Consider the following 19,318-nt stretch of genomic DNA (forward strand, 5'->3'; position numbering starts at 1 on the left):
TGGGAGTGTAGCTCTGGTGAAATATGACCAAAATTTATTATATGCATCTTTTAATTTTTTAAGTAAAAATTATTATAAAACAAAATATACTATCATTCACACAGGAATATACACATATACATTATAAAATAAAAACAACAGTGCATCAACAAAGGTAGATTCAGCAGTTTTGAAGGACTAGGTTGAGATGTGAGACAAGAACTGTGGGAAACCTGGAAGGGTGGGCCTGTGCACTGTGAAGAATATAATTTCTGTTAGAAGGATATAGGGGACTAAAGGAGGTCCTCATCCAGAAAACAACAGCTCAAGTTCTATGATCAAGTCACACAGGCAGAACATCACAGACTGAAGACATAGAACCAGAGCCAGCAGAACATAGGTAGCATGCAAAGCCAGAAACCTGGGTGCAGCACTCTTACAAGTCTTAAATAAGCCAACTGGTGACTGCCCGAACTTTAACTCTCTGGGGGAAGGAAATCCTTTGGACAGCTTTCCATTGTTACTGACTTCCATAACAAGTACCAAAAAGCTGATCCCAAGGATGTTGGGGAAAAACACGGTCATTTCAGAGATGGAGAATAAGAGGAAGGGAAGGATAACTCTCAGGTTCTAAAGACTGTTAGACAGAAACAGGATCTGGTGTGCTACAGTACAATAGTTACGTTCTGCACAAATGCTGCGACAAAGGATTTTGAAAGTTTTCACCATAAACAATGACAAATGTTTAAGACAGACATATTAAACCTGAAATACTACATTTTTCAAAAAGTAAATGTCACATTTTTTTCTGCTTTTCACTTTCAGTTAAAACAAAATGTTAAGTCAACTAAGACACAGAAGGAGCACATGTGCAGGACTGTGTGAACCAAGCTCAGAACCCTACCTTCTCCAGTTCCAGCTGGAGGACGCTGAGCGAATGCTTGGCCTGCTGTAACTCCTGGGTAAGTCTGTTTTTCATCTGAGTGTGCTCACTGTCCAGAGCTTGGAAAGACTGGTGCTGACGGGACAGCTCCTGGAAAGCAACCATCACATCAACCAGCCATTAACAAGGTGATCCCAGGCACAGTTGCAGCACACACACACACCAGGCAATGCTACTTGCAAAGTGTAAGAGACAACAGGGAGCCATGCTGACCATCTACCGAATGCCACTTAAGACCAATCACCCATGATCCTGGTCTCCGATAATCAAATCCAGGTCTGGGCGTGGGGTGGGGAAGGTCAAGAGTCACCAGGCGACCACATGGAAGTCAGGCTATTTCCACCTATCGTCAATCTTAGTTATCTCAGTTTTGAAGGATGAATGGCAGTAAAGAACAGCTGAGCTGCAATCTACACAACTTAGCACAGAACACACTACACATTTAGGCTTAGGCACTAGGAAGATGGCTCAGTACATAATGCTTTCCATCCATATAAGCGCATGGATCCCAGGAACCCCAGAAGCCCAGGCAGGTGTATCGCCAGCTGTATTCTCAGCACTCAAGAGGCAGAGAAAGAGGATCCCCAGGGCAAGCTGGCTAGCTATAATAATAGATCAGCCAGCTCTAGGTTCAACTCACAGACCAACTGAAGACATTCTGCATCAGCGTCAAGCCTCCTCACTCACGCCCATACATGTGTATGTACATCTGTACTCACATGTGCCCATATACGTATAGACATGCTTTTAAAACGAAACAAGCAAAAACAAACACCAAAAACGGATATAGGATCTGGCATGGTGGCATGGTGACACACACATACTTAATCTAGCACTTGGGCAGTAAAAGCAAAAAGGATCAGTAGTTCACAGAACTTGGGCTAAATAAGCTCATGTTCAAAAAGGAAAAGAAACACAAGAGGGCTTAACTAATCAGCCATACACCATTTACAATGGTCTTCATTAAAAGAACAAGTAAATGCTACTGGTTGATTTTGGCAACCAAGGGAATGTCTACTACCATTTCTGCTCAAATGAAAGCACCTGAACAACCCACACTGACAAAACACGCCCACCAGGCCACCTCTGAATCCCTGACTATCTCAAACACCTTATTAGGTAATTAACCAACTCACAGCCTTAAAAGACAACTGAAGACCATGAAACAATCCTCTCACTGTAGAGCACGAGCTTAAAGATGCTCTTTCCCTACTCAGTATCAAACTCTAAGCCCATAAAGACTAACTCCAAAAAATGGTCCATTTTTGTGAATCAAGAAGAGAATGGTGGACAAAGTATACAAATGCAGTTGTGGGCTGGAGAGATGGCTCAGCAGTTAAGAACGCGGGCTGCTCTTCCAGAGGTCCCGAGTTCAATTCCCAGCAACCACATGGTGGCTCACAACCATCTGAAATGGCATCCGATGTCCTCTTCTGGTGTGTCTGAAGAAAGCAATGGTGTACTCATATACATAAAATAAATAAGTCTTTAAAAAAAATAGCAGATGTGAGGGAAAATGCAGTGGCCTTATTAAGTTCACAAAGCAAGCCTGGTCTATAATGTCCTCAGTCATAAACAGAGCTTCCTTCCAAACTGTAAAGTCAACAGTCTTTCTCATAAAAAGTCCCTGTGAACCCAGTCACCTTACCTCTTGAAGCTCCTTTTCTTTCTCCTTAATTCTCTGTTCCAGGGAACGCTTAGCAATGTCTGCATTCTGCCGATGACAACTCAACTCCTCAGTCAAATTTTTCAGCTTTTGTTCCAAGGAAGTACACTGATAACAGATAAAAATATTCCATACAAAACTAGTTACTCAGAGAGTGGAGCCCAATGTTGTGTTCTAAGAAATTTTAGTCTAGCCAGTGTGGTGATCTAAACCTTGAAACCCACCCAGCACTGGGGAGGCAGAGGTAGGCAGATCTCTGAGTTCAAAGTCAGTAGGGTCTACACAGTGAGTTCCAGGCCAGCAAGGGCTACATACTGAGAACCTGTCTCAAAAAATAAATAAAATAAAAATAAATTGTACTCCCTAAAGTCTGTTTCATGTTTACCATGTTTTGGTCTTTTTAGTTTACTTAAAGTCAGGCTCATATTCATTATCCAAATCCTAAGGTCACTATGATTTTATAAAGCACATATGAAATTTATACGGGGAAATATCAGAAGGAGGTTAATCATCAGTACATTTTTAAAACATTTCACAGTGTGTGCCATGGGAAAGAGAGACGGCAGTATTAGAACATACCCACACCACTGCATGGCAAGCAGGTCAAAAGGCAGCACTAGGCCTGAGAGCTCAGTACAAGGCTGACAGTCTGACTCCAGTCCCCAAAACCTGCTAGAAGAGCAGGATGTGATGTCTGCATCTGTAAACCCAGCATTCCCATGGCAAGATGAGGGATGGAGGCATGAGAAGGACCCAGAAATCCTTGTTCCAGCTAGGCTGGGGTCTCACTCCTGCGCTGCCTTCACATAGAACCTCTTCACATAGACCTCCTTCACATAGAACATCTGTGAACAATCAAGGCAGTGATACTGACCTAGTGATTTAAGAGCTAAAAAAATAAGCCGGGCAGGTGGTGGTGCACGCCTTTAATTCCAGCACTTGGGAGGCAGAGGCAGGAGGATTTCTGAGTTCGAGGTCAGGGATCTGCCAGACTCTCTTTCTTTCTGGTGCTGGTATTAAAGGAATGTACCGCCATGCCCAGCCCATGAATATTTGTAAAAAATTTTAAATATTAAGTAAACCATTTCTTTCCATAATACTCATTACGCCATTACATTTCCAGAGGCTCATAGAACCCCAGAAAATGTGGTTTTCCACAGCTGTTTTCTAATTATGCTCACAAACAACAGAAAGAATAAGTTGTTGCTTTCTTATCTATTCAGTAATCTGCCAATTTTAAAATTACATGAAAACTTAGGGTATTTTCCTAAAATTAAAATTGTTTTAATCAATCAAGTGATGAGATTCATTCCATCTCTTTAAGTTCAAATCCTTAAAATGGCTAACCCTCACAAAGATAACATTCAATAAGTAATAAGAAAGCTTTATAAGGACTAGAGAAGTGGCTCAAAGTTCAAGTGTACTGGCTGCTCTTCCAAAGGACTTGAAATTCCCAGCACCCACTTACAAGCTCACAACTGTCTATAACTCCAGTTCCAGATGATGACACCCACACACAGATATGCATGCATCCAAGCAAAACATCAATGCACATACATAATCAAAAAAAGAAAAAATCCAGAAAGCTTGTATTAATGGGGAAAGATTCTCCAGTCTGCGAGATGCCTCAACTTGGAAAGCTTCCCCACCAATATTTCTCTCTGAAATTCTACCAATACATGCCTGTTTGAGTGATGTGGACATGGGTTTGCAAATATGTAGAAAGGTATACATGAGCAAGTGCGGCTGGAGACCAGAAGTCAACCTCAGTGTTCTCCATCTCAATGGCCCCCCATCTTGGTTTTTCAGGTACGGTCTCTCAATGATACTGGACAAATTGTGCTGCACAGCCTAGACAGCCAGCAGCAGGGGTCCTTCTGCCTCTGTCCCCACCCCACTCCACCCCCAGCGGTAGGACTACAGACACATGCAACCATTACCAGCTATTACTGTGTGTGCATATGTGATAGGGGAGCACAGCACACGCAAACCGTCAGAGAACAGCTTCTGGGAGTCAGTTCTCTCCTATCATGGGCTCCAAGGACTAAACTCAGGCTGTCCGTCAGTTTCTGCAGCAACTACTTTTACCCACTAAGTCAATTCACAAATCCCATTTATGTATGCAAGTAATTTAAGCATGAGTGTTGGGAACAGATTAAACTACTGTCCTCAGGCTTATGTGATAAGCACTTTACTGAGGAAGCCATCTGTTCAGCCACCCAGAGTCTAATTTAACACTATTATGAGTATTATATTGGAAATCTGAGAATTGAAGAAAACACTATGCAATATTTTGCTGGAAGACAAAATGTCAGTTATTAACTAAGCAAAGATGAACAGTACCAAACTGGTCAATGGTGACAAAATGGTTTTGGAAATACCAGAACTTTAAGAAGATAAAAGTGAGCTTTACATAGCGGCACATTTCGGCATTAAGACTGAGACAGGAGACTCATCAGCCTGAGCTACACAATGGAACACTTTCTCACCAAAGCCCACCGAAAGCTTTCCATGTGTGTGTATAAGTTCTCCATCACGCTGATGAGCTCCCGGCTTTTTATTTGGGTGCTGGGACTCCACTCAGGTCCACAGCAAGCACTTTCCCAACTGAACCATTTCCCTAGCATCAGAAAGCATTCCAAGCTTAAGCCAACAGACCAAATGCACTTCTGCCTCAGACATTAAGATACCTTCATTGCTACAAGAAGCTTTAAGTTTTTAAATTCCCAAGGAATAGTACCAAATGATTTATAAGAAAAAAATATGAATTTAGCAAATAGTGATTGAGAACCTACTTTGCTCTGCATATGGAAATGGATAGACAACTTAAAGATCACTGGCCGAGGACACACTGGCCTTTTGATGATTGACAATCTCACCAAAAAAAAAAAAAAAAAGAGCACCAAAGTAAATGGACCCTTGGCGCCCTCTGCTGGTAGTCCCGCAAAGTGCAACACATTCCTAGGGGACTTGAATCCTTTCTTTCTTTTCTTTTTTTTCTTTTTTTTTTTTTTTTTGGTTTTTTTAGATTTGGTTTTTTCGAGACAGGGTTTCTCTGTGTAGCCCTGGCTGTCCTGGAACTCACTCTGTAGACCAGGCTGGCCTCGAACTCAGAAATCCGCCTGCCTCTGCCTCCCAGAGTGCTGGGATTACAGGCGTGCACCACCACTGGCCGCCCGGCATCAGAATCCTTTCTTTACAAATGGGGCGTATTAAAACAGATCTTTGAAGGTATTTATGCTTCATTCAAAAATATTTTGAATGCCACTGTGGTGCCAGTTATGCACAGTCCATGTGTAAGTAACTAGCCACTAGATGTCATGTATGCTCCATAGTACTAAGGCAGTGCTTCTCAACCTTCCTAATGCTGAGGCCCTTTAATACAGTTCCTCGTGTAGTGGTGACCCCCAACAGGCAAGCCCGGTTCTGTTACCCCCCAAAGCGCATGGCCAACCAGTTCACCTGCATCAGCCGCACCCAACATGTGCTTTCAAAGGCCTTTACTAAGAATGACCGTGTGAGTTTAGATATAAAAACCCAGCACTTTCTCAATCATTCATGAAAAGTCAAATACCTTGGTTGCTGCTTGGTCATACTGGCCTGTGGTTCTCACTACTTCATCTCTGGTTTTATTCAAAATTTTCTCTTTTTCAATTAATTCCACTTTCAATTTCTCCAGCTGTAGCTGTAACTCTTGAAATTTATTCACTTGGCCTTTCATTTCCTTTTCTTGCCCTTGCAGACGTAGTTCTAACTCATTCATCTTGCTTTTTAGCTCTTAAAGCACAAAAGAAAACCATATTACAATTATAGATAAACATATATTTACAAGATGTTCACAACTTACTTATTTTACGTACTCTGAAATCTTCAGTGAGATAACTCTAATTTACATTAAATACAGAAACTAATTGGACTTAACTTCAACAGTCAGCATCTCCACTGACATGTGTATTTAAATACTCCAGAGAAAGAGGAGAAATACGTTTCCTCACATCTTCACGGAGGGGCACAGGGAGGAAATGCAAGCAGTATCAATGGTAGTGGTGTGCTTATCACAAGGTACGTCCTCTGTAAAGTCACCACTGAACTTGACACTCTGGGCACTAAGGTTTGCTTTATGTCCTTCCCTATCAATTCAACCCTGTGCTCAGCAGTGGGGCGCTCAACCCCCTACAGTACCCAAGGGCTCTGCCTCCACTGAAGAACAACAGGGTAAACCTCTTATATTACCAGTTTTAATGATCAGGTCCCTCCCGTTCATTCCTGTGCACACCCCAGACTAAAATTATCTAGAAAAACCTTCATTTAAACTTAATTTGTCAGAAAGTTACCTTGATTCTGAGCTTTGGCCTGGTGCAAAAGCTGAGAACTCTGAGGACCATCAGGGAGGCTGCTGCACTCTCCTCTCCCTGTCTGCACACTTGATTTGTTAGGAGTCACTTCTTCCCCCAAAGCATGAGCAGCAGAGGCATCTCTCCTTAGTGGGGTTTTCTGAGAACAAGATGAAGGGCGACTTGGGGTTTTTTCCTGTTGCCAAGAAAACACTGATGAGGAAGCCTGATGTCTTGCAATGTCTCGGTGACTCATGGTGGCTTGGGAAGCAGGCAAGCTCGCTCTCTGCAAAAACAGAAAACTCTTTAGAGCCCTTCAGAAAAAAAAAATGTTTTTAATTTCTTTTTTCCAGTGTTGGGATCAAACCCAGGACCTTGCCTATGCTCTACAAACACAAACCTAGAAATCTCCACATTCAGGGCTATTTCTTTCCAAACAGAGCATGAAGCTACAATCCCATAATGATGCTAGTACAGCATACTAATAATGAATGCCAAACAGATAGAGGACATCATAAGTCCCAAGACCTCGTAAGGCAATGTCCTAACAGATTTCTCAGGTGAGCAAGAACTACCACCTGATTGAGACACCACCAGTTCATGAGGGCTAAATCGGTACTGCTTACCGTTATCCACCTCCATCTTAAATCCCGAAACTGGCTTTCCTTTGTCTGTCTTGTCTTCCCCACCTACTTTTACACTAAGTATCAACCTACAGAAGTGTCACTAATCTCATTTTCATACCTGGTAATCCCCTAGAAACATCATGTGGATGTTCTATAATCAACACTTGTGTGCAGCCTATGCTCTAAAGCACTTTCTGCCTTCTTTCTGATGAACACAGAGACTTTGAGACAGATGCTGTATTCACTCTACAGCAAACACTCTTCTGGCTATTGGAGAGGTTCAGTGGTTACAGAACTTCATCCTCCTTTAACATCAGGGGTAGAACTGGTACCAAATGAGGAAGCACATGTCTCTAAGACAAGGTGGGTGATTTTACTTTTATTTATTTTGGTAAGCAGTACATTTGGTACAAAAATCCTGGTGACCTCAAAACAAGCTTTAAGGACAGGTAAAGAAATAGGTATCTTTTGACTCTCCATATTTAGTTACCTACTTACAAAGTCTGCTGTAAGCTGTCTGAATTGTAACACCTCACTAAACGTCTGTCTTTGTTGCCATTAAGCAATTCTTTCCTCACTTCTGTTTCCTGGCCCATATGATGATGGAGTAGCTCTCTAGGGTACAGCACAGCTGGTAGAGTGTGTAGTCAGTATGCATGAAGTCCGTGATCCCATCTACACACAGCATAAAAACCAAGGTCAGTGCGCACATCTGTGACCCCGGCCCTCAGAAAGCAAGGCAGGAAGTCCAGAAGTTCCAAGGCAGTCCTCAGCTACGTAACGCGTTTGAAGCCAGTCTACGATAGGACTTGTGTCTCTCTAAAACACCAAACAAACAACCAGAAAAACTTACTGGCAACTACCTAAAAGAAACAGGACACCACATTGCCAATATTCTCCTCTGAAATGAAAACTCTACCAATAACGACTCTCAAAACCCAGTTCTTGTAAGTGCATTATACCACAGGAGTCCGCAGCAAGCATCAGGAATAAGGAATAACTCCCTAGACTTCCCTCTCTAAACAGGTTCCTCTCCATCTGTTTTAATAAGAAGATAGGATGGCCTCAATACCCCCATGCACATTTAATATTTGCAGATAAAACTAACCTCACCCAGTAGTTTTCGCTTTAAGACATGGTCTTAACCATATAGCTCAGGATGGCTTGGAATTCAAGTTTAATTTTATTTATTTGTGTCACAGGTGAGTTCAAGAAGGTACATTTTGCTGCACCTGGGTGAGATCAGAAGCCAGCTCTGGGAGTCAAGCCCTTCCTTCCCCCACGGGTGCCACAGACCAGGAAGTCAGGACGGCACAGCAAGGGCCTTCACCTGATGAGCCATCTTGCTAGCCCTTATTTTTTAAAACAGAGAAAAATAATTACTATCAAATGAGGCCTGAGTTTTTCTCAAGATAAGAGAAACATAGCACATCTCCATAAGGCAAATCACTCTTCTTGTGCCACAGCAGAGGGCTTCTGTGAATGCACCTTCATCTGCAGGGACCACAATGGACTTACTTTTGCATGCAAAGCTTTAACCTCTGCCTCCAATCTTTTCCGTTCTTCAACTTCTTTATTATATTTTTCTTTTAGATCTTCGTATGTGGAACCTAAACCCAGACAGACATCCAAATGAGATTTTGTGTCAACTAATGATTTCATAAAGGAATTAAAAGATCAGTAATGATTGTACTAAGTCTTAAATAAGTAACACTATTTAATAGAACACTGTGGAGCAATATATTAAAGTATTGATCAAATTACTCATATATGAAAAGAGGTGTCCCCTATATTCTGAAACTGAATATCTTTTGAAACATAACTGCAGAAAGGTAAAATGTAAGGGTTAATGCTTGCCTCTAATGGATCAACATAACTCAACAAACACCCAATTAGGGATGACATTTTTGAAACACTAAAATTAAAAGCTGAGTCCAAATTTGGACTAAGTCATTAATTCATAATTTAAAACTCAGAGTTGTTTATACAGATATAATACTGACTCGGTGTAAGTGGAGTTGCAAAGAGTTTCTGAGGTGTACTGCATGGATTCAAGGAAACTTCTGCCAACTGTGCAACTTGCTGGCTTCTTTCAAATTCAGATTTACACCTGTTATAAAAACCCAAAAGACCAACACAGATTAGAACAAAGACTAAAGAATACCAGTGCCATACATTTCCAAAGAACAAATAAGTATATGAAACTTAGCCTCTCAGAATCCTTTTATCCAGCATTTAATGAGAGCTCATTCTTAAGCTAGATGTAAAAGGAAGTACCCTCTCTTCTAAATATTACGAAGCCCTATAAGCACTTTAGCAGCAAAGAAGTATAGAGGGCTGGAGACACAGTCCAACCAAATTTTACATTCCATCTAAGCAGAAAAAAGGTACAGAAAGAACTTCAGAAACACAAGTCAAGTGATATTCTTGAAACATAGGTTCTAATCATGAAAATGGAGACATTACTTATGATAATCATTGCAAAACAAGGGACTTGGGGTGGGCAGGATGGCTCAGTAGGTAAAGACATTTGCCATCAATTCAAGATTGATCCTTGAAACTCATAAAATGACTACCAAAAATTATTCAATGACCTCCCCACATGTGCATGGACACACAAATAAATAAATACTTGATAGATATTATACAGCATTTAAAAAAGAGATATATAAATTACCATAACACATCTAATAAGACTATGGCTAGAAGTGCTACCCATCTACTTTAGTGGCTCTTTTGCTCCATCGACAGAAATCACAGGCCAGCAAGTGCTGGTCTCTGGCAGCTGAAGCTTCCCTGAGTACAAATGATGCTCTCTCCAGTGTTGGTCTTTCTGCAGGAGTTGTACATTGGGGCCCTTAGCACTACAAGTTTTAACAGTTCTTATGTTAGCCTAGCTACAAGTTAGGATTCCTCAGCATTTGCCCAAGCTCTCAGGAGGAGGACTGAGGCCCTGCGCCCTGAAGTCCACAGGAATGCTCCTCAGACAGTTACCGCTTAAGTTCCTGTTCCAGCTTTTCTATCTGCCTTTTGCACGAGCTCAGTTGACTTTCTTGGAAATTCACAAGTGACTCCTTAACTTGAAGTTCATGAGAAAGCTTCTGCCTTGTTTTCTCCAAAGTTTCACATATCTCCATCAGTCTTTGATTTTCCCTCTTCAGATCTGCACCCTCAGTCTTTCCATCTTCAACCTATCAGAGATTGTTGACAATAGTTATGCACTTACTAAGTATTACATATAAATCTGACTCTACCTTTTCTGTGATATTGTGGTAATGGTAAATAAACCCCTGGGGTAGGGGAGGTGATGCTTGATGTAACAAAGAAATTTTAAATAACCAAACTCTTAAGCATATAGACAAAGTTCTATAAAGTCGCAAAAATCATTTAACATCCTTTAAAGAATTTGAAAATAAAAGCCTGCAGCAATGGCTCAGTAAGAATAACTTGCTGGAGCCTGGCGGTGGTGGCGCACACCTGTAATCCCAGCACTCTGGGAGGCAGAGGCAGGCGGATTTCTGAGTTTGAGGCCAGCCTGGTCTACAGAGTGAGTTCCAGGACAGCCAGGGCTACACAGAGAAACCCTGTCTCGAAAAAACCAAATCTAAAAAAAAAAAAAGAACTCGCTGCTCTTGCAAAGGACCTGGGTCCAATTCCCAGCACCCACATCACATGGCTCACAATTGTCGGGATCTGACGTCCTTTTCTGAGCTCTCATGCATGTGATACACAATCAGGCACATACAACGCGCACACACACATGCATACACACACACACACACACAAATATATATTTTTAAAAAGGAATTTTAAAATAAACCTTATAACTTTTCCTGAATTATTCATTTTCAAGTTTCACCGAGGAAGTCAGCTATTTTAAGGAATCAAAAATCCCTCCATAAGCAAAAATATATTAGAAGTCATAATCATAATTGGATTACCACATAGTTGGCTAACAGGGTTTTGCTTTGTTTTTTCAAACATTTTCATTAATACTCCAGAAGAAATGATGTTGGGAACAGCAAAGTTTTTTAAAGCTCAATGTTAGATAGCAATCTCCATTTCAACTGTAAAATATCAGAAAACTATCTCAATCCAGATCTGAAGCCAGACACTTGGCCTTATCACACGTGGTAAAAAAGCCATTTCCCAAACATAAGTTAGAATGAAATTAAGCCCTCAATATCCGCAGGCAGGCAGCAATAAAGCCACAGATGAAGCAGACCAGGCAATTGACAATGTCTGAAGAGGGAGAGATCACCTGGAGATGGCAAGATCTGCTTCCTACAGGAAGTGAAATAAAGGTGAAATGACCAGCGGGAAGCCGACTGCGGCACAGATACCTTCTGCTTCTGCTTCTGCAGCGCGGCTTCCAGAGAGTCCAGCTGAAACTGCCTCTGCTGTTTCTCCTTCTTCAGTTTGTCCAGCTGTCCTTCAAGCTCTTGAATCTTCTGAAGAGCTCTGGTAGGGAGACCTTCCTTCCATTCTTCCAATGCCCAGCTCATCTTGGTTTATTTTTAAAGCATTTAAAAGTAAACTGAAAAAAAAAAAAGTAATAAAGCTAGTAAAGAAACTTTTACTATGTTAAAGCTAGTTAAAGTAACAGATTACTACAACATTCTGTGGTTTCCTCATTTTACTCTTTCAGTTTTAACATCTTAGAGAGCTACTTGCTTTGCTGTAATGCTTCCCAGTGAAATAGATTCTACCTGTATGAAAGGAGAGCATCACACTATCTTACAAACGTTCTTTTCCTTCTTCCCATCATTAGCATCACACTCTAGAGCAGTGCCTCTCAACCTCCCTAGTCCTGAGAACCTTCACTACAGCTCCTCATGTTATGGTGACCCCCAACCATAAGATTATTTCATTGCTACCTTCTAACTGTAATCTTGCTACTGTTATAAATCGTAATGTAAACATCTGATATGTTGGATATCTGATATGTGATCCCTAGGGGAGTCAAAACCTACCATTTAAGAACCAGTGCTTTTTCTCCTCAGGAAAGCCTTTTCTGTGCTTCCCAAACAGGGCATAGTTTCCAACCAGTTTCTCCTAAGATGTCTAGTTTTTCCAAGCTGTATCACTTGTTAAACTGATGCATGCATCAGTCAAGAGTGAGTGCCAGGCTACTGCCAGGACTGCTGCAAAGGTGACAAAGGCACAAGAATAAGGACTACAGACAGGGACCAAGAGGACGACTCAAGCCCTGCCACAGGCACGCAGATTCAGTGGTTCTTTGTACCATTTTATCAATTATGAGAATAATGTTGGCACCTCCTTGAGCATTAGAATGGCGTTTCCCAGTACATTTTCTGTGTGTGTTAACTATGTCAGTTCCCCAAAAATATACTTCAGCTTATGACACAAAATGTCATTACCTCTTGTAATCTTATAATTATAAAATGTGGATTACCTCTTTCCGAACCACATCCATGTATGTATATTGGGATAGTATCTAACTGTAAATATTTTGAAAAAATACTTTCAAAATTAAAAAGAAACGAGGATCTTGGCATGTTAGATACCGGGCCTCAAAGACAGCTTTTGCTGTCAGCTTCATTATTTTTTCCCAGATCTCATTTCTCAGAAGACATCTGTAACTCCACACCCAATTTCCCACAAAATTTTCTGAAAGAAATCAAAGGCTCTTAACTAAAACAAAGAACAACTGACCCTGCAGTAACGCGGCTTAGCAGTCTCGTAGCTTGCTCATTCAAGAGTGAGGAGAGTACATTAGACCAAAAATCACAGGCAAAAATTGTCTTAACAATCAGCCAGCCACAGAAATCAATACATCAAGATGCCACAGCCATTTCAGCCTTTCACCCCAGCACTTGAGAGACGAAAGCCAGTGGATCTCTGAGTTTAAAGTCAGCCTGATCTACAGAATGAGTTCCAGGCCAACCAGGGCTACACAGAGAGGCTCCATCTCCACAGAGGAAAAAAGCCACCGCCAACAAGACAAAAAAAAGAGCAATCTAGTGAGGCAATAGAAGCAAGGGAAGCCAGCAGGTTTCTGTTCTAATTCAAAACCTACCACCAGCTATGTTCATGTTTATAGTCACACACTCTGTGGAGAACAACAAGGTAGTTATATATGTAGTTGATATAACAAGTTATATTATGCTGAGGATTATTATATAATATTTACAGTTTAATTCCTAATTACAGTCCTAGGCCTATCTTCCCAAGGCTGCTCACCTGGGTGATGTATTTTAGCTTAAGGTCAGGTTCATTTTTGCTTTTTTCTTTTTATTATTTATTCATTCTACATCCTAACAGTAGCTCCCCTCCCTTCCCCCCACTCCCCACCCTCACAAACACCTCCCCTTCTTCTCAGAGAAGAGGAAGACCCCCTTGGATGCCACCTGATCCTGGGACATCAAGTTGAATGAAGCAAGACTACACACATCCTTCCGCGCTAAGACCCTACAAGCCAACAGAAGTTTTTGATTTGAGGATTAGGATCCAGAGTGCAGATCAAGGTGGCATCTTCTCAGATGTTCAGAGCATTGTTTAGTCTCCACTTAGATACTGTTCAGTGGGCATCGTGGGGCTTTAGGATTGTTATTTTGAGTGAGTGATGCCAGAGCTTTGGCTATTAGTCTTGGGTATTTAAAAGGCATTTTTTTTTTACTATGTTCATTACACACGTATATACATTTTCTACCTCTCCTACACCACACCGATCGCCTAATTGCCATTAGGTGTTGATGAAGTAAAGAACCACCTGTCGGCCACGTAAATCGGGTCACTGGAGCAAAAGTTGTAAAATCCGTTAAATGAAAAAAAAAGCGAGATTAAAGAGGCAGGGTCTGAGAGGAAGACAAAAGATGAAGCAAAACCTCGGTGGTGGTGAAGGTTTAAAAGGACTTCCACCGGGCTGGCTCCCTTCATGGGCCAATCGCCCGCCCGGGCCCTCGGGAGGTCCCTCCAGGTCTCCACGGTTGTCCTCCGTCAGAATCCCCTGCCTCTCTGCCAGCGCTAGTTGTTTCTGGCTGCGGAGCACACAGCACAGCCCGGCACCCAGGCGATCCTAAGCCGCCACGTTGAGAAAGAAGCTTCTGGGAACCACGGGGGCCTCCGATGGGGCGCCGCGGGTGGGGGACCGGGGCCCCGAGAGGGACGCTGCTCACCTGAGCTCCTCGCAGGACCTGGCTCCGCGCTCTGAGAGCCCCGGGTGCCTCACCGCAGCCGAGCTCCTCACACAGCGTGCCGCTCCTCCCCGCCCAGCTGGAGCGATTCAAACTGCCCGCCGCGGCCGCCGCCCCTCGTCCTCTCCTCACTTCCGGGCCCGTCCAGCTAGCCTCCACGCCTATTGGCCACTGTGAGAAGCTTTAGACCAATCCTCTCCCGGATTCTCGGTGAACCGCCTCTGATTGGCTCTTTTGGACAACTGTTTAAAAACAAGCATGCCGGAGCCTGCGCAGAGGTCGGATGCACTGGCGTTGCCTAGAGACGGGCGCCGCGTGCTCTAAGGAGCGGGCAGTCGGTTTGAACAAGGGTTTAGCCCTGAGCGGCTGAGCGAGCTTGAGGAGGAGTGTGGGGAGGGTGAGGCTTGTGCTGTGGGGTAGCTGCTCGCTCTAACCTTTGGACCAACGTGAGGTGTTGGATCTGAGGGGATTATTACTTTAAAAGTTGGCTGCGAAGTTGATGCTTATTTTAAAAGTTGGCGCGCACCTGTCCTAGCAGCCCTGAGGAGGGCGTTCGGAGGGCAGCCTGGGCTATATACAGAGAGAGAGAGAAAAGAAAAATAAATAACAGAGACACAATATAACAAATAATCTAAACTTGAATGTAGACATGCATGCCAAACATCAACTGCTGGCCTCCCTGTCGTATTCTCAAAATTTGAATATGCGATTAGTGCTGGTTGCTGTGGCGAAGGGAGCGCTTTTTACAGATTCAAATATTCACAAGGATCTTCTAAACTGAGTGTACTCCAACTTTTATCCAGGTTTGTGAGTGTATATGTATAATATATATTATACATATAATATATACATATATAATATATACATGTAATATATTATGTTATATATATATACATATATATATATATACTTTCCCAATTAAAAGATGAGCATCAACAGGCATGCCTTTAATCCCAGCAGTTGGGAGGCAGAGGCAGGTGGATTTCTGAGTTTGAGGCCAGCCTGGTCTACAGAGTGAGTTCCAGGATAGCCAGGGCTACACAGAGAAACCCTGTCTCGAAAAAAAAACAAAACAAAAACAAACAACAAACAAACAAAGAGCATCAATTATACATAGTATTTTTGTTATATTTTCATACATGGAATGTATGTCCCCTCTCCTCTTAAACTCATTCTCCTTTCCACCCCACCACCGCTCTGTGTGTGTGTGTGTGTGTGTGTGTGTGTGTAAGGGAGACTGATTTTCACTAGGGTTACTTACAGGAACATGAGTCAATAGTTTCTTTACCAGAGCAATGCACTACACACCACTGGGGGGAAAATGTTTCTCTTCATCAACTGTTACCTGTTAAGCCCTCAGGACAGGTGAGATCCCTTCCTCCACAAATAAGCTTCCAAAGGCAGGTACACGCTAGGAATTATGAAGTCGATGCGCTACCTTCAATAAATTTCAAACTTTCTCTGTCCCCTTTGCCTTTCATTAGACGATTCCTGCAGTTTCATCTGACTCTTGCCTCCCCTTTTACTGAAATCATGCTGATCCTTCAGTTCAAACACAACTTTCTTCATAAAACCACTGCCTGGGCTAGCTTTATGTCACTCTGACACAAACTAGAGTGATCTGAAAGGAGATTGAAACATTGAGAAAATGCCTCCATAAGATCCTGTTGAAGGGCACCATTGCAAGTGGTGCCAGCCCTGGGCTGGTGCTCCTGGGCTCTGTAAGAAAGCAGGCTGAGGAAGCCAGTGAGCAGCGCCCTCCATGGCCCAGGCATCAGCTCTGCATCAGGTTCCTGCGCTGCCTTCCCTCAGTGATGGACAGTGATGTGGAGGCTGAATAAACCTGCTCCTTCCAGCTTACATTGGTCATGGTGTTTATCCCAGCAGCAGTCACCCTCACTAAGACAGCCACTGTAAGATGTTGTCTAGTTCTCTTAGGACTTGGCCTCTACACTTCACTTCGAGGACTTTTGCCATGCCCTTGCTTTTCTCACGATCAGTCCTCCTTGGAGCGCCAACCACCGCGCCTGGACCATTCGCCACCACCTTACTTTCTTCCACTCAGCGCTCTCTCGCCTTCCCATCTTCTTCCCCGGTGTGAGCTGCAGCACCCAGCATTGCCATTGCCCTTTGTTCTTGTGCTTCCCAGGTGTGTGCATTTGCCTCCCCTCCCTGGGGAGAGCTGTGAGATATATAGGGACAGAAAGAAGTCCTACGACTGGACACATACAGCTTACGAACCAGACCTCTCGATTTCTCCCCAGAACTCTCTCCAAATTCTAGAATTTCTCCAGCCTCCTCTGAATACCCTGTTGTGGATCGCCCTGGTCTTGAATTTGGATCAATACATCTAGATGTGTCTCTTGTAATTTCCTTTCTACCAAAGTTAAGTCCTTTTCAGCCTCAGCTCACTTGCTTGCTTTTTCCTACATGGTTTCTGACAGGTTAGGGGTGGTTGCTGTCTAATCAAATGTGCGTTTATATAAAGCTGTCTCTCTCCCTCTCTGAACCACGGAAGTAATATGACCTATTTCAGCAGCATATTAGTTTTAATCTATTTTTATCTATTTGCCCATATAATTATGAGATTTTCCCTCACTGCTGTCAATCCCACAGGAAAGCTACCTCTGCTAGATGGTAGTTTGATGGGGATTTTGGTTCGTTTATTTGGGTTTAATTTAGAACCAATTGTTAGTATTGGGTAGAATATACTCTCCAATCTCATTGGAGATATATGATCTATATGCTTTGGTTGTTTCCCCTACAACATCACATTGTTTTATTGTGCTATATAGCCTTTCTACACATCAACTTATTTTTTATTCTGATAAATTTAAACAAAGCACACATATTTTAACTCTGAAGTGCAGAAATTATGTGACAAGTATGTACACCTCTATAAACACTTTTAATCCACAATACAAACATTTTTTGGCCTGATAGGGTTCCATATACCCTTTCCCAACTATCTAGTCCCCAGTTTCCGCAGTCAGGCAACCACTAACTTGTTTGGTCAATGACAGTTTACAGTAAATCACTGTTTTGTTTGGTTTCATATATCTGGAATTACACAGGATATACTATTAGTGTACTTTCAGGGGTGGCTATTTTAATGGGTTCTTTTATATACCACCCTTCCAACCTTTATTGCATTGCAACCCCCCAACTCTAGGTAAGTGAGAAGGTTAAGGGGTTAATCCTCCTTAGGCATAGACCTCTTTATACTACTTCCTGCTGATTAGGGACCTTTAGTTCCCTTGGGCAAGTCCAGTCTCCATAATCAGGATATCACCAACCATCAATACAAACAAAATGACAATAGCAAATGCAGCAGCAGGAACCAGCAGGAACCAGCAGGAACCAGCAGGGAGTGGTGGCAGTCCCCAGAATCCCCAAACTATGTGCAGCTGGCAAAAATCACTCCTAAAGCACAGGGCAATCATAGTTAAAGGTTGTGGACAATCTGAAGCAGCCGCAAATCCCACCCCTGGAATTAAAACAAAAACATTCATATGACATAACTGGGTTTTTAAAGAAACCAAATTTCTCACTATGATATACTGCCTGACGTCCACTTCTTTCAGTATCTTATACAGGCATCATTATTGTTCACAGCTTTGGGGGATTTCTTTTATTTCTTAGTACTGTTTATTTGAAAAAATAAAAATGGTCTAACCATTCATGAAGATTGTGTTGCTTCCAATTTAAAACCATTAAAAACAAAGTTCCTAGACTTTTAAGTTTCGGTCTTTGCTTTATAATAATGGTAAAAATTAGTTAAGAAATATTTCCTGTTCATCTCTGAGTTTGTGTAGAATTTCTATTATTTATGTCTAAATATTTACACCTGGAGATTTCTCTGGGGAGCTTTAAATTAGTAGTTAAATTTGTATTAGTAAAGATTCCTTTACTTTTCTAGTTTTGACTTAGTTTGATAATTTGTATATTTAAAGAAAATCTGTTATTTTTCTAGTTGCCTTAGGTGATCAAAACTGCTGGTATATAGCTTTTCAAAGTTGTGCTATCTTCTGCCTGGCTTTGAACATAGTTAAAATTCTCTGTTAACACTGTGTCTCTGTTATCTAGTTTTTCTTCAATTCAGCTTTAATTTGATCAATTTGATTGATCTTTTTAAGGACCACTTTGTATAAAGTATAGTGGTGTGTGCCTTTAATCCTAACATTGAGGGGTTGAGGCAGGAAGAGTGAGGACAGCCTGAGCTGCAGAGAAAATTCAAGGCCAGCCTGGGCTTCACAGGGACAAGAAATGTCTCAAAAACCACGTGATGGTTTAAGGTGAGGGCTCAGTCAGCAAGGTGCTTGCCTAGGGAGCCTGAGGACCTATATTTGATCTCACATGAAAACACAAGAAGTCTCCTTGTTGGGTAGACCTTGTTGAAGTAGGCATGGCCTTAGTGGATGGAATAGGTCCTAGGGGAGGTGTCCTTGCTGGAGCAGATGTGGCTTTGGTGGAAGAAGTGTGTCACTGGGGGTGGGTTTTGAGGTTTTTAAGGTTTAAAATACTCAAGCTAGGCCCAGTTTCTCTCTCTCCCTCTCCCTCTTCCTCCCCCTCCCCTTCCTCCTCCCTCTCTCCCCTTTCCCCTCTCACTCCCC

General features: G+C 42.3%; 1 protein-coding gene across 2 annotated transcripts in view; it reads right to left on the minus strand.

The window, feature by feature from the left end:
- The window catches only part of Cenpf (centromere protein F), a 42,868-nt gene extending 28,062 nt beyond the window's left edge, over positions 1–14,806 (minus strand). Inside the window, exons 1-10 of one of the 2 annotated variants that reach the window (XM_052199813.1) lie at positions 14,688–14,806; positions 12,522–12,692; positions 11,892–12,085; positions 10,543–10,739; positions 9,552–9,658; positions 9,067–9,158; positions 6,923–7,208; positions 6,163–6,365; positions 2,571–2,696; positions 884–1,012 (exon numbers count right to left, since the gene is read on the minus strand). In XM_052199813.1, coding sequence (XP_052055773.1) covers positions 884–1,012; positions 2,571–2,696; positions 6,163–6,365; positions 6,923–7,208; positions 9,067–9,158; positions 9,552–9,658; positions 10,543–10,739; positions 11,892–12,053 — 1,302 coding nt within the window. In that variant the 5' untranslated portion in view covers positions 12,054–12,085; positions 12,522–12,692; positions 14,688–14,806. The remainder of the gene's footprint in view (positions 1–883; positions 1,013–2,570; positions 2,697–6,162; positions 6,366–6,922; positions 7,209–9,066; positions 9,159–9,551; positions 9,659–10,542; positions 10,740–11,891; positions 12,086–12,521; positions 12,693–14,687) is intronic. The other variant, XM_052199812.1, reaches the window with a different exon arrangement.
- Between the last annotated feature and the right edge of the window lie 4,512 nt (positions 14,807–19,318).

Source organism: Apodemus sylvaticus, chromosome 12, assembly GCF_947179515.1.
Source record: "Apodemus sylvaticus chromosome 12, mApoSyl1.1, whole genome shotgun sequence".
In the NCBI taxonomy this organism is placed as follows: domain Eukaryota; kingdom Metazoa; phylum Chordata; class Mammalia; order Rodentia; family Muridae; genus Apodemus; species Apodemus sylvaticus.